This window comes from Myxine glutinosa, chromosome 11 (genome assembly GCF_964187855.1).
Source record: "Myxine glutinosa chromosome 11, kmMyxGlut1.1, whole genome shotgun sequence".
Taxonomy (NCBI): Eukaryota; Metazoa; Chordata; class Myxini; order Myxiniformes; family Myxinidae; genus Myxine; species Myxine glutinosa.
The window spans coordinates 35,625,691-35,641,564 of NC_136271.1; the positions used below are offsets into that span (position 1 = coordinate 35,625,691).

Genomic DNA, 15,874 nt, shown 5'->3' on the forward strand with positions numbered 1-15,874 from the left:
TTTGAAAGGGATGGGATATGGGGGAGATTTGGAGGGGAGGGGTGAGGCAGGAGTCTAGGAGGGGAGGGGCGAGGCGGCGTCTTGGCGGGGAGGGGTGAGGGGGTAGTTTAGGAGGGAGGGGGCAAGGGGGGAGATTTGAAAGGGATGGGTGATGGGGAAGATTTGGAGGGGAGGGGTGATGGGGAAGATTTGGAGGGGAGGGGTTATGGGGAAGATTTGGAGGGGAGGGGTGAGATTGGATTTTTGAAAGTGTACGATTTATGGGAAACGAACATTTATTGCAAAATGAGTTTCTTGTGACGTTCGAGTTAAAAATACGTTTAAGGACGCTGGATGGAGGATGGAGTGCAGGAGAGTTTAGGGAATGTAGAAAAAAGGCACTATAGGAGATGGATATTTTTTTTGGGATGAATTGATTTGGTGAGCAAGTCGAAAGCAGCCTTTTAAAGAAGAAGAAGAAAAAGGTGTTATAAAATATGACGGAATACATAACTTGAGGGGAAAGTGTAAACATTGAAGGTTAATGAGTGAAAACTATCTGGGGAAATGGGGGAGAAACACGTGGTCGAAGAACGAACGAACGAATAAGAATGAATAAACGAATGAGAACAGAGAAGGGAATTTTTTTTTATTTTTTTTTGAGTTGAGATTTACACAAGGAAGTAGGCTATGGGTGAAAAGACTGGGAATACAGAGAACGAAAGTTATTGGATCACAAAAGACGGACCGCTGAGAGAAAAACAAAGCCTCAAGGTTGTACAGTGCACACTGTACAAGGCCTCAAGACACGACACGGCAAACAGACGATCAATTTATGAAAGATAAACACCGAGAAACAACCAAAGTTGCACACAATAACTTCACACACCGAAAGATAAATACAGTTTCGACAAAATACAATTGTGAACAGACTTAGCTTCGAAAAACGTGGAGACCGTGTGGAGCTTCGAAAATCCCTGCCGCCGTCTCCAAGATCTCGCGAGATCTCAACTTAGATACATATAGCATGATATATAGCACAACTTAGATACATATAGCATGATATTTCAAAAAATTGTGGATGACTTTTTACAAAACTAGATGGTTGAGTTGGTGAGGTGACAAGAACAAGCCGATTAGGTTTTGGTTCAGGTCAGAATCGAAATCCGGCCTTTCAATGGGATACAAAATGTAAACTGTTCAGCCTGGCGGAGGTATACTCTCTACTGAGTGCCGTTCTAATTAATATGTGGGGTTATCTTTGTCAAGATTCAGAATCCCAGTTAAATCAGTAGAAACCCAGTACGTCAGTTTATATGGAAAGGTGCCCTGTCTTTATGTTGCTGGTGCTGAAAAGTACCAAAATTACCATTCGGAAAGGAGTACACCCTCTTCGCTTGGGATGGATGCTTTTCTGAGGCGTATGCACATGATCAGTGTTTGGTAACTGCGACATGCAGGTTACGCGAGGTGGAACGGCTTTGTCGCCTGCTCCGCCCGTACCGTCAGAGCTACGGCTGGCTAATCGAGTGGCTAGCACAAGCTGCTGGACATCAACAACGCATCCAAGCAGCACCTGCTCCTGATAGCAAATCTCTGGCAGTTCAGCTCACTCAGCAGAAGGTTCGTTGACTTCAATGGCCAGAAAATTTATGATTATATGTTGATCGTTTGCCACCAAACAGGTTGTGTAAACTAATAGCTTTCAGAAATCAAATTTAACTTGGTGTTTTTATGGAAGTGGACTCGAAGCAAAAGTGTTCCCATATTTGGTTAAAAGCTGCCTTTGGCCTTTAGTGGCCTTGTATTTATTACGTACGTATGGTAAGAGGGACTGCATGATGTGGTGCAGAAATGGTGCGCACAGGGACCAGGTGAGGGCAATGAGGTGGGTTTGCAAAAATGGGAATTACACTCTTTGTTTCCATATTGACATTTTATTTGTAGTAATTTTACCAAAATTGTTTTAAAATTTCAGGATTTATTTCAATGAAATGTTGATTCTGTTATTGGAAAGCTACTGTGTTGTTTCTTTTAAACATTTATTGATATCATATAGATTTGACTTGATCCTCACTGCACTCACTTGATATTCTTCCATATTATCCTCAGGCCTTGCTGTCGGAACTTGGGAAGAACAGAGCCAAGGTGGAAGAATGCCAGCACTATGCAGAAATTTGTGGAGATGCAGCGAAGGTGCTTTGTGTCTCTGTGCTCGCTGTCGACAAATTGTAGTACACTTTGACTTCCATGGCAACCACACACTGAACACATAAATAACATATCCTGTCATATACTACATACATCAAATACCATGTTAGCGGTTGCATTGGACTGTTGTGCTTTAGCATGTGTCATGTATTTTTTCCATGTTGTATGAACTGGATATAATCTACATGAATTAAGCCTTTTAAATCTTTTTTACTGAAAGAGCAAGATAGAACTGACAGTGAGACAAACATCAAGGGAATGAACAAACAGGAAAAGAGGAGGGGGAGAAACACAGGTAAAATGGTTGAGTTAGGAAAGGTCAATGGGGGTAATAAAGATTATGGGTCAGAATTGCGGATGACAAGAGACACTGCTTGCTTAAATTAGTGGAGGAAAGTGCGAGACAAAACACTCGTTTGACAAAAACACAAAACTCTGGAAGGTCGTTTTGTGGATGGGAGAAATGAGGAATAAAAGAGTTGCATTAAGCAGACAGCCTGGATTTTGGAAGTTTAACCAGGAGGGGTTACTGGAAGAATGGGTACATATTGGAGTTGTTGGGGAGGGCCAGAGCACTGAGAATGCAGAGGGAACAATATTGGAGAATAGAATGTAGAAAACAGGGAGACCACCTACCTGCCAGAGATGTGATAGCAACATACCTCGTGCTTCGGCCTCATCATGGGAGATTCCAAAAAATTTGAGTGCTTTGGATTACACAGAATCTAATAGAAACAGATGTCATGCTGATGCACAAACCCATAGCGAAGAGTAGTACTCCATTGAGCTACGGACAAAGGACTTTTCGACTGTTAGTCGCTGTTTCTGATTTTCCAAGGAAAGACAGATCAATGGAGGATGCTCATTCTGTGGCTGGCTTTGGAGGCCAGCTTTGCTATGTGATTTTCCCAGGAAACCTCATGGCTCATGGTGAGGTCTAGAAATTAAAGATACTGAACATCTTTCAGTGGATGTCCAAGGAAATAGGGGGGTTCATTGGACAATCATTCTGCGGCGATAGGGTGAGACTGACATTTTCCAAGATTGAAGGACATGCGCCATTCATCAGGCAAGAGTCGAATAATTTCCAGGTCAGCAGAGAGAGGGGCAGCAGCAGCTGTCTGCCTATCAGAGTGATGGGGGTACTGTACATTTTACAACACAATGTGGAGTTATCTGCCAAAAGGAAGAGAAGGTTTTCCAAAGCAATATAAAGGTCATTAACATAGACGAGGAACAAGACTTGGCCCAAAACAGTCTTGAGGAACTCCCACCCACCTCTAATAGGAGAGGGGAGGAATGGGATCCATTGACGACTATGCATTGACTGCATTAGTGGAATAAATCAGAAATGCAAGAATGAAGATGGCCTTCTATGCCACAGGCAGTGACCCTGGCAAGGAAATCAGGATACCAGACTGTGCAGAATGCCTGAGATATAACCAGAGAAACAAACGGTTCAAACCTATAGTTTGAGATTAAACCAGCTGTTGCTTGATGTAACATTGCTGTGCATTACCTTAAACAATCGTCTCATTGTACAAGGAGTACGAGACCGAGCTACAGTCTTTTCGTGCTGCTGTGGAGAACTTCCACTGCAAACCCCTGCTCTTACGACAACAGGAAGCACTCTCGGAAGTGGTCCTGAAAGAGGTGTGTATGAGTACATTGTAGCTTTAGTTGTAGAGTACCTTGTAGCCCATTGGGCATTTTTAAAGTGTGTTACGTACTGAGTGTTAACCTCCTGGAGGGATCTAGCTGGACATTTTTGATGGTAGACCAGGCTAACCCTGGATGGAAACCTCAAGATTCACCATAAAATGATCTCCCCTATGCAACCATTAAATAATTAACCAAGACCAGGTTTTCTGTTCTGTGTCTGATGAAACTAGCTGTCTGTTGATGTAACATTGTTGTGCGTTAATTTAGTGTGCAGATATCCGCTCGCGCTACGGCAAGATGTTCTCCATGATGAGCCAGTACTCCTGCTGCATTGGCAACAAGTCAGGAAAACTTGAGGAGGATGAGGTGAGAGCCACATGATCTCTCAATGTTAGAATTTTGTATGTTTTTTAAATTTACTTTAAATAAAAACCTTCATTGATCAATTCACAGTCTAAATATATACCCGATCAACTGTCAGATTTATGGATTGACTTACCTCTAATCATCCAGATTCTAACATCGTTTTTCTTTGTCCTTGTGAGGTAGTTCCTGGTAGAAGCCGGGGAGATTGAGGTTTATCTACGGGAGATAATGGACTCTCTCAAACGGAAGTATTCCTGCAGCAAAGGAACAAGCATCACACGCTTGGAGGTGTTGCTGCAGGAGGGAAAGGTGGGAACCTGTCTGGATGCATATTGGTCAAATATATATCACATTTACCTCTTAAAATGAAGTTGGGGAAACAGAGGTGTAAACGTGTCACTCTTCATCATTGATGCATTCCATGACAGCAACCTCTTCTCAACCACCTTCCATTTTGTCCATCTTCCCTTTACTGCACCTGATTCACCATTTTCAAATGGTCCTCTCCTCTGTTGTTGGTTTCTTTCACGATTATTTCCTTCTTTCCTTTTTGTCAACCTTTTCCAGAAACACGTTTCCACCCAATTCCCTGTTTACTATTCTGGACAGAAGCAACAATTGGCTTCCCCCCCCCCCCCCCCCCCTTCTGTTTAAGGCCATTTTCCCTGCTGGAGCAGGGGTTAGCCTTGCGGGCCCCATCACGATCATCATGGTTTCCTTTTTGAGGCAATGTTTTTATGGCTAGATGCCCTTCCTGACGCCAACCCTTTAGTCGCCTCTTACGACACGCAGGGATACGGTGTACCTATTCTAAACCGGGGCACACACCGGCAAATCTTAAATAACTAGATCTCCTGTTTCTTTCACACTCACCAACATCATCTTCTTTACTGCTTTAGATTCAGAAAGTTGATGTCGATTCACTTAATGCTCAGAAAGTTGATGCATTTATCTAATAATATGGATCCCAAGCCAGGCCACAACAATACTTTGATTTTCTGAGCAGTTTTTTTCCACTATTAGAAGCTGCATTACAACCCTGAGTTCCGCTTTATGATGTAGAATTAGCGAAAGCCCATGGTAAAATACCACAATATCAACATACAGACTTGGCATTTAATATGGAATATTTTTTTTGTGGGGGTGAACTTACTTTTCAAGTTGTCTTAGAACCAAAAGTTCATTGGAATTATGTTGAAATTATTCTAGATTTTGTTAATGTGACCTTTAAAAGAAACAAAAACCACATTTGGCATTTCTTAACAAATAAATTGATCCTTGAAAGTGATGTAAACTGATATCGAACTCAATTCATGGACAGTACTGTGTTAAACTTCTGTACGTTTTCCAGAAGTATCTCTTTATTTTGCACATTAGCCAAATTTTTTTTAAACAAAAACAAAAGTTATATTACGACTGTAATTACGGACAGTAAAATTACAGTTCAGTACTTCGTGTAACCCCCACGAGCATTCAGGAGAGCACGTACACGTTGAGGCATGCTGTTCACGAGATTTGCCAAGGTTTGGACAGGAATCGCTTGCCATGCAGCGACAATAGCCTGCTGCAATTCACGCACATAGGTCGGCTGCTGGTCCAAGTGGTCGATTTGACGCGTTAATTCTGCCCACAAGTTCTCTATCGGATTCATATCCGGGGACATGGCAGGCCACTCCATATGCTCTATACCACGGTCAGCCAGAAACTGTTGGATCATGCGAGCACGATGAGGCCGTGCATTATCATCTTGGAAGACAAAGTTTCCTCGAAAGGCCGCACGAGCAAATGGAAGCAATGTTTCTTCCAGAATGGCCCTGTACTTGAACTGGTTCAGGTTTCCATTCAGAACAACCATGTCAGTTTTGCCCCCTGCATGAAAAGCAGCCCAAACGGTCACCCCACCACCTCCAGCTTGGACTCTTGGCACTACACAATCTTTGTTGTAGGCTTCATGCACTTGTCTGCGCACTCGGATGCGGCCATCTTGACGATAGACCAGAAATATAGACTCGTCACTGAAGATCACGTGATTCCAGTGTCCTGGCTGCCATTGACGGTGCTCTCTGGCCCACTGCAATCGGCGCTGGCGGTGTTGTCTGGTCAGGCGTGGCTTTCTCAGGGGACGCCTGGCACGATAGCCTGCTTGAACCAGTCGTTGGTTGACACGCCTTCTGGATACTGGCACATTTGTCAGTTGCTGCCACTCAGCCCTAAGCCGATTAGCTGACTTGGTACGGCCATTGCCGACTAACCGGTGCAGCTGGCGATCATCCCTCCAAGTGGTTCTGCGGGGACGTCCTGGCCTCGGTATTGGAGTAGGGACACCTCTCTGAGCATTTCGTTTCAGGATCTTTGACACCTGACCTTGAGTGATGCCATACTGCCGAGCAATAGCACGCTGTTTCATGCCGTAATTTCGTAAAGCCACCACTCCATGACAAACAGCATTGTCGAGTTGACGGACCATCTCCAGAGGAAGCGGCAATAACTTTTGGAGACGTGCAGCAGTTGTTTTCCACTAATACAGAAAGCAACAACCCTTGTATACCCGACTGTGAAGCCAATCATCAAATGCACCTGTCCGTACATTTTGCCACGCCACCTGTGATATAATCCTATTGTTGACTTCTTGCTGCGACAGACAATCAGTGACATGGTTCTTTTAACAAATAAATCACCAAAGTGTAAAAGAAACTCACCAGGTTGATATACTGAGTGAAGAAAGTAAACCCAAGTCAAGGAAAAAAAAATTCCATATTAAATGCCAAGTCTGTATAAAAGGAAGCCTTTATTCTTGCGCCACCTGAAGGAGCTCAAAATTGCAATCAGGGCGATTCAAATCATTCAGAGACCAAGTGACGAGTTCCTGCTTGTTTGACATTTCCATTCATCAAAAACATATTGCACAACACTGCACAACACGGTCTCCCAGCACCTGACACACATATTATAGAAATGCAACTGAGATTCGCACAGTGACTGCCAAATCTTGTATTTTGGTGAATTGAGTTACGGTTAAGGAACTTCCGCAGTTAAGGCTACACTTCCAGAGATCTGTCATTCTTTTACAATGGAGTTTCACCCCACTATATTTGATGAATATTACATATCCACATCGTTCCATTCATTAACAAGCACACCCAGAACTCGTGCCATACTTTACCAACGCAAAATAAATACATACCTTGACATAATCACATATTGATGGTGTACCATGCCTTACCCATATAATATACTGTACTGTATTCACAATACACCATGCCTTACCAACAACGTCCTTTCACATTGCAAAAGAGATTATTGTGAACCTTATTATCCCAGCTATATCCTTGGATGATATTTTTCATTCAATTTCACACACACCAGTAACACACACACACACACACACACACACACACACACACACACACACACACGCATCTGCACCACACACACTACACTGACGCACATGCAGCACACACAATATACCGACGCACCTGCAGCCCACACAATATACTGACACACGTCATTGTTCATTGTTCACGTCATTGTTCAACAATCTATTGTTTGTTCCTATTTCATTGTTGTATTATTTGTTATTTAAGTGTTGGTTGCCTCCTTGTACACAATACAGCCAGACATGTTATTCAGTTTACCTGAAAAAATACTATATTTTCACATTGCATACTGGAAAATTCAGCACTCAAACAATTAAAGAGAAAAGAATCGGAAACAGACAGCTGCCTCTATCACTCCAAAAAAACAAAAAACAAGTACAGATACATTCAAAGTACACCGCCCCCATGCCAAATAATTAAATACCCTACAGCGCGGCATTGCCCGGGCACCTCCGGCGCCGGGCAATACTGCAGTGCAGCTCATATAGACTTCATTGGGAGGGAGAGGTGTACAACAATTGACTGATTAATTGTATAATTAAAATCAATAAAAGATTATCACAAAATATTTTCTTAATCAATTGGCTAATGGCATAACTAAACCACAAGTGCTTCATCCGAAGATGTATCTTTTAGAAATGTAATTAAATAAGTCATTAATAAAAAATTAAATAATTAATTGATTAATGAATAAATAATTAGTCGATTAAATGATTAATCAATACATCAAAAATATCCTTTATAGCCACATCACTTGGTCACTGTCATGTCCAAATATTAGCTTCCTAGCTCAAAAGGTGCCTGAGATATTGGCCAAATGAGAAAGAAAATAAATAAATGATTAATAATGAAAATAAATAAATAATAATCATTAAAAAAATAAATTATTAATCAATTCGGTCATAGAACACATAAACCACCACCATTTCATCAGAATCTGTAACTTAAAAAAAAAAAAGTTAGTCATTAATCGAATAATTAAATAATTAATCCATTAATTGATAAATTGATTAATTAATAAATCAAAAATAGCCTTTGCAGCCAAATCACCTGGTCATTGGTATGTCCAAATATCAGCTTCCTAACTTAAAAGGTGCCTGAGTTAATGGTCAGAAGAGAAAGGAAATTTAATTCATTAAATAAGTACTTAATTAATCGCTAATAATCAAATAACTCCTCAATTAATTGATTAAACAAAAAAAAAAAATACTGTTTTTGACAAAGGACTTGCTCACTATTGTGCCGAAATTTCAGCTTCCTAGCTCAAAGGATGGCTGAGATATCGCCCAGATAACCAAGAAAACAAACAAACAAACAAGAAAGCAAGAAAACAACCAGAGTGAAAACTAAGTACCCCGTGCGTCATTGCCGAGCCCCCTTCGATGCCCGGCAGTGACATTTTGCAATGCCTGGAGATGGCATATGAAAGGAGCGGTGTACAAAAAAACATGTTTGAAGCAGAAACATGGTCACTGAACAATGTGCATATATAATACGTTGTGGTTATATAACTTGGATAGATTCCGATTATATTCAACAGAGGCCTGTACAAAAGCCCGTGACGCCGATCGGCTCCAACCTTTCGATATTTGATGATCCTTTTAACTGTCCCATTGGACGTTTTACATGGAAGGAAAAACTTATAGGGAGGGCATGGTAATTGTGAATATGACCGCTCCAAAGTCTTTGGCTTTGCCTTCGGCCAACATGGCGTGTGAATGATATCGTTAATGGGTGGGAAGAATGTTACACACAAATGTGTGTTGCACACACACAAATGAAACCAGCATATTATATGTCGATGTTGAGTCGTGTCAAATTCCAAAATCATCATATTTCTTAACAGCAAAGATATCATGGCATATTTCTTATTTTTATCCGATGGAAAAAAAATACAATTGTCCTGTAGGTTTGGATTAATTTAGGCCTGGTTTGCCTTCATGGTTAAAGTGGCTGGCTTAAGATCTCAGCATCTTGAGTTCCAACCCCTGTTGTGTCCGATTAAATAACACGAGGTGGGTTGATTCAGTCTGTCATCCTTCTGAGGTTGGCAAAATGAATACCAGCTTACTGGGATAATAAGCCATTTGAGTATCCTGCGTCGGAGTGGTCATCCGTCCAAGATCGTACTCAGCCAATGAAACTGTCTCGGACAGCCCTATGCACCTGTCAGAGCTGACTTCCAGACTTCTTTCCAGCGAAGACTTCTCAATTGAGAATCAAGAAAACCTGACTGAGTTCCAACTTATATTTATTCAAACAATTGCGGAGAGAAAACCAACACTATCACACTATACACTTATACACAGAAGCACACAACAACGCGTCGTCCACACGAAGGAATTCTCTCCGCCAAGCCTCGCAGTGTCCCGTTAAATAGGCACAATTCCCTTTGATGTTGCTCAGTTGGAATTTCGAGGTCACTTACAAAAGCTTGGCCAGGTTAAAACCCTAGTCTCTCTGGCACCACTGGCATCTGCTTTTCATTGTCCAGCCTGCTAAGGAGTTTACACAAGATTGCAACAAGAGCAAAAGGGGGATAAATGCATACCAACCCCATGCTACGTCAACATTTTACATCCGGACCTTTCACAGAGGTGACAAAGGTCAACTCACAGATAACCGATTGCTGTCTTGGTTCCATGCACATTACCTTGCTCAGACTGCACGCTTTGAGAACCCATTTTACATAAGATTCACATCGAAATGCAATTTAACTGTTTTTGGCAATAAATTTCCCCTTACATATCATATATAATTCCACATTCCCTCATTTTTTTATTTTTGTTTATATTAAACAATTAATCTAAACACCAATTTAGAAAATACTCAAATTACAAAAAATTTGGTAATCCAATTTTCAATACCTAAGGCGGCATACACCATCATCCTGGTAGAATCTGGTCAGAAAAACATTTATTTGTTCGTTGACTCTTTCCATGTTGATAGTTCAGTTCATTTCATTTGCATCATAAATGTCTCTGCAAACAAACTTCACCTTTTACCAATGCACAACAATTTTCAGTTCACCATAAACATTTTCACAGTTAATTATTTTCATTCATTTCACCATTTTCCAAATAATACTGTCTGGATAATTCCATATAAAAACATCTGCAACATTTGGCAATTATTCTTCCAAAATGCGTTTTGCTGCAGAACAAATGTTGAACTTCTGTTTGAAAAGAATAGGCTGATCACTTGTGTTTGAAAATCAAGTATGAAACATTCTCTTCTGAAGTCTTCATAGCACCTACACTATTTCGCATAGGGTTTCCGCTGTCGTGGTAGCTGGGCAGAATCATAAACTGACCCTGCTCTGCATGTAGCATCCTTGCCACTCTTGCCGTGAGCCATAGTAGTTTTTGAACAAGGCCTTCGTCCAGTTGTAGTCGACTTGCCTCCTCACTCATCATGAGCATGGAGCAAGTGTTGATGTGATGTTGTTTGACCGGCAAGATGTGGAACAGAGAAGACAGATGCATCCACAGTGATGTTAGGACCATGGTGTTCAAGTTATCCATGGCCCATGCCAGGGGCAACCAGCAGAATCATGGAGGCCCGTTGTAGAGGAAGAAGCAGAGCCGTCCACTTGCAGCTCCATGCTGGTTCCCCGGAAGTTGGTGGAGCAATGACATCAAGTCACCGCATCTAGTAGAAGTTGCAGGTAAGATGTTGTCGTCCCACAATTGCTGCTGTGATGAATGTTCCAGACACTTGAACAGAAGTAAGTGATCACCTTTCTTCCATGCGTTGCAATGTGATCCAGGCAAATGGTCACATTAATTTCCCTTGGTGAAGGTGAACATCCGTTTCCAATCTTGCAAAGGAAAGTGCCTTTATCATTCTTTGAGAAGGAGGGTGTATGCCAAGATTAACTTCATTTTTAGCCACAAATTTTCTTTCACGGACTTCTTCCCAAAGCCGTTATCACTCCATTTGAGATATGATCTGGTCTTATCCTTTACTCAGCCACATCTGAATCTGCTTTCAACACACTCTGGATCAGGTAGGGTACATCTTGACATGAAATTACCATGTTTTAACTAACCATGCATATCTTATAACAGCTTCACATTTAACAATTTGCTGTTTTCCCCAAAACATTATAAAATATATATATAACCACCTTTAGAGGCCATTTTTCCCCGCAAAGCGGGGGTTGGCCTTTTTCGGGAACCGTGGTTGTTGTTGTTTTTTGGTCCCCTTTTTGAAGCAATGTTTTACGGCCGGATGCCCTTCCTGACGCCAACCCTTTTTTGCCGCCTTTAACGACAAACAGGGAATTACCAGTGAACTGGTACTCAATTAGCCGACCTCGGAAGGATGACAGGCTGAGTCAACCCCCCTGGCGTTAATTCAGCGATCGACTGGGATTCGAACCCAGGATCCTAGGATCCTAAGCCGGCACCCTAGCCGCTAGCCCAACACCAGGGATTTCCCCAAAACATTCAAAGATTATATTTCATATATATCACAAAGACATAAAGTCCAACATCAGATGTGTTTAATTTATGATATCTCCACCAACTCAGATATCTCTAACCTTCTGATTCATTAATTGACAATTTAAAATTATGTGGTTCTTGTAATACAAACAAATCAGGAATGTAATCACTATCTTACCTTTTATATCAACAATTTTCCTTATATCATTGCCAAACAGAAATAAAATGAGTCCTTCATATTTCTCACAAATGCTTCACTCATGCATTTAAATCGTTCATTAATAACGGTTAAAATCACAAATAGGAATATCAAATTCCAAACAAACTATGCAAACAAACAAACTATGCATAATGTATTCATTATCATAGATTTTTCTCACCTTTTCTTTTTTTTTTTTCTTTTTTTTTAATACTTGAAGTGTCAACTACGAATATTTGATCTACAAATGGTGCCGTACATCACATTAATTTTCATGGTTACTTATTTTATTCAAACCCTCCATCACCAAGGCTTTGAAGTAAGCCACCACCAAACTATTTCCAATTACAATGATTAATTTAACTCACAATGCTAATTAAACAAAAAGTCAAACAATTAACCTCAGAGTCAACAAATTCATTTTATAAACAGATCTAGAAATATTTTAACTACCATTCTTCCAAATATATTATCTTAACCTTGCAAACATTTGTACAATCCTAGAATTTTGCTCCCTTGTCCCTTAGCCCTTAGACATTTTATTTACAATCATTTCGTATACTTTGCAAAACTATATACATATATTATATACAGACCTTATTATTCATCTAATGGCTTTTTCACACTTGACAACTGTGACACTTTAACATTTTAATAGACCTTTGGAAATATTTTCCCAATAAATGGATCAATAAATTCCCTCCATTAATACAATTTGTTTACCAAATTACTCATCTGCAAATTACATATGCAATTAGTTTTTCCCAATTTGTCTGGCCTTTACGGCCGTAGAAGTTTCTGCTAACATGCAGTACCTTTTTATCTACCAAGCAATTATTCTTCCACATAAGACCTCTACCAAATTAAAAATCTGGGATTTCTGATTATATGGATGCACACTCTCAGGACATTTCAGGCTGCTGTTAACAATCCACTGTGATAAATTAATTCCTTTTCCCACAATTAATCAATTTGGAGAAATTGAGGATGTGGTCCCTGTCATATTCATGTATAAATTCATTGTTTTGGATCCGTCTTCCAACTTCCATAAGGAAGAATAATAGCTCATGAGTTTTCGTAATATTTCACTAACTTTACCCAGCATCTAAAAATTATTCACTCTCTATTCTCCTTCTGAATTCAAAACGATGTAATAGCGCGTTCGTGTTTGTCCCTTGATTTGAGATTCACAATACATTCCGTTGAAAGGCTCACAATAGTGACTGAATATTCCCATTTATTATTTCTCTCTTAAAATCTTATTCCATTACCAAAATGTCACTCAATCAGATTTTTCCAATCTTTTTTATAATGTTAATAACTAATAAAGTCAACCAGCTTGGTCCAATGGTCCATTGCACAATCTGATTTGTTAGTTTCCATTTCCCATCCTTCTTCATTTCCCATATAATCCATGTTTTATGAAAATCAATATACGTTCAAGTCTGGTGTTACATTTTCTGTATCAATTCAGCAAAATTTTCTTTACTATAATTTTCCCATATCATCTACCCCAAATACACATCCATACATACAGCACAATTTGACATGCTGATAATATCCAAATGTATATATATCAAAAATCCGTGAGCAGAGTACTCTGCGAAGTCCGTGTAAGATCCCTTACAAATTTGGCTAATTTCACTCCCAAAACATATCATTACCTTTTAATTGGTAAAGCTCACATTTATACGTAGTTGCATTTCCATCTGCCTTTTGTTCTCAAATTTGTAAATTCAAAAAATTATGTTTCCCAAGATGTTCCCTAAACCCATATTCATAATTGGCAAATGTAAGGCTTCCAGTATTAACTCCAATCCTGGGTCTTTTAATTCAATGTTCCCAAAATTCCCCAATTTCTGCATTCCATCAATTAATTATTACATTGCTAATAAGCAAAAAATGAATCATTCTTGCTCCGAGGATTTTGCAGCCACAGGAAGCACAGCCATTTGCTCATCTTGGTCTGGTTATCTAGTCTGCTGAGGCCAATCGTCATTTGGGGTCTGCAGCAACGGAGGCCTAGTCATTGTCTGAGGTGTGGGTGAGCGCTGGTACCCTTGATATTGCCTTCCCTATGAAATTGTCTCCGACGTCGTCGTCTCCAGTGTCCCATGTCTCCACACTTAAAACACTGGTCTTCACAACCCTTTCTCTCAGGCCTACCTGTCCTGTTACTTCCTTGTCGATAAGGTCTCTGATTTTCTGTTGGATCATAGGAAAATTCTCTGTACCATTCTACTTGGGGAGACAGGTGGGAATTAGGTGGGGCAAATGTCACTTTCATTCCTACATTCAAAGGCATTTGCGCATGTATCTCCTCCAATGTATCCTGTATCCCTTTTAGTTTAAGTTCTAGGTCCGTTATCCTTTCTTGCTGTTCCCACTTCCTGGACTCAACATCCCAATGATGGAATTCCAGCCAGTCTACCGTTAGGTTCTGTTTATTCCTGGCTTCCAATTCTTGTCCTAATCTCTCCAATTGGCTTTGCTCAATCAAATGTACCGTCTCTTGGAAACTCCTTGGCATGTCCTTTTGTCCACAAATACCAGTTCTCAACATCCTTAATGGCCTCTATACCATAATGGTTGTACATATAATATGTACAAGTACCTTTTTGTGGAATATCTGGTTCACCTTTTCTACCCTTACAGGCCCTATTTCCCATAATGCCTATATAAATAACACAACACCCATGCAATGTACTAGGTAAACTACTATGATCTGCACTTCTGCGTACACCTGTACACACTATCCGCTGTGTGTACTATAAATAAATTCTGCTGCGGTTTATTCCACCTTGTACACCGTAACCTGGATGTTGCATCTTCTGAGATTGGTATTACAGTCGTTCTTCACTGGTGATTCCAGGAAGTCTCTCCAGATTTCAATTGACGATTGCAGCTGACTCCAGGAACACCTCCTTTTTCTACAGCCGTTTCACCAGCCAATCCCCAGATTGATCACGCCACCGGTATAGCACCACCACCGATAGGCGGAGAACCACGTATCGGTCTCTCGTCACCAGAGGCAAAACACCTTTGCGGAGGCCCGGAAATTGCATTCCCTGTTAAAGAGTCACACCAGATGTTAAGCACATATGTATTGTACATATATTTGGACCCTTCCTTTTTCAACTTACCACCTTGCTCATTTTTCAAGGTATCTTCACATTGACATAAATATTCGGATTCCACATTGATTTTACAATGTGAAATTTATCACATTCCTGAACCAAATTATCTTCCACTCAAATCATAAATCAAAAATCAAAACGATTCATCTTCTTTTATCAGTTTTTTTCCAAATCAAGGTTATTAACACAATCTTCTGATTTCCACTTAAGTATGTCAATGCTCCCTTTTTAAAAAATTCACTTTTAAACCAATTAGATGACAACATGCATAATCCCTTTTTCCAATTTGGTCCAAATTCAATTTTGAAAACCAACTCAAAATGTTCGGCCAAAAGTTATAACCAATGAAAAAATTATTGACAATTTAATTCAACTAGGGCATGCCCGTACTATATATAAGCTAGGACGTGCCCGTACGTGGGTGCCCGTTCCTTGCCAAAAAAAAAAAAAAAAAAAAATTTGTGTAGGGGTGTGTGTGTGTAAACATCCTAGGGC

The 15,874-nt window shown here is 40.3% G+C and overlaps 1 protein-coding gene across 1 annotated transcript in view; it reads left to right on the top strand.

Moving 5' to 3' along the window:
• LOC137436568 (uncharacterized) overlaps positions 1–15,874 on the top strand; it is a 159,179-nt gene that overhangs the window by 84,447 nt on the left and 58,858 nt on the right. Inside the window, exons 18-22 of the mRNA XM_078786260.1 lie at positions 1,440–1,602; positions 2,092–2,175; positions 3,736–3,843; positions 4,120–4,218; positions 4,402–4,527. Of these exons, the coding sequence (XP_078642386.1) occupies positions 1,440–1,602; positions 2,092–2,175; positions 3,736–3,843; positions 4,120–4,218; positions 4,402–4,527 (580 nt within the window). The remainder of the gene's footprint in view (positions 1–1,439; positions 1,603–2,091; positions 2,176–3,735; positions 3,844–4,119; positions 4,219–4,401; positions 4,528–15,874) is intronic.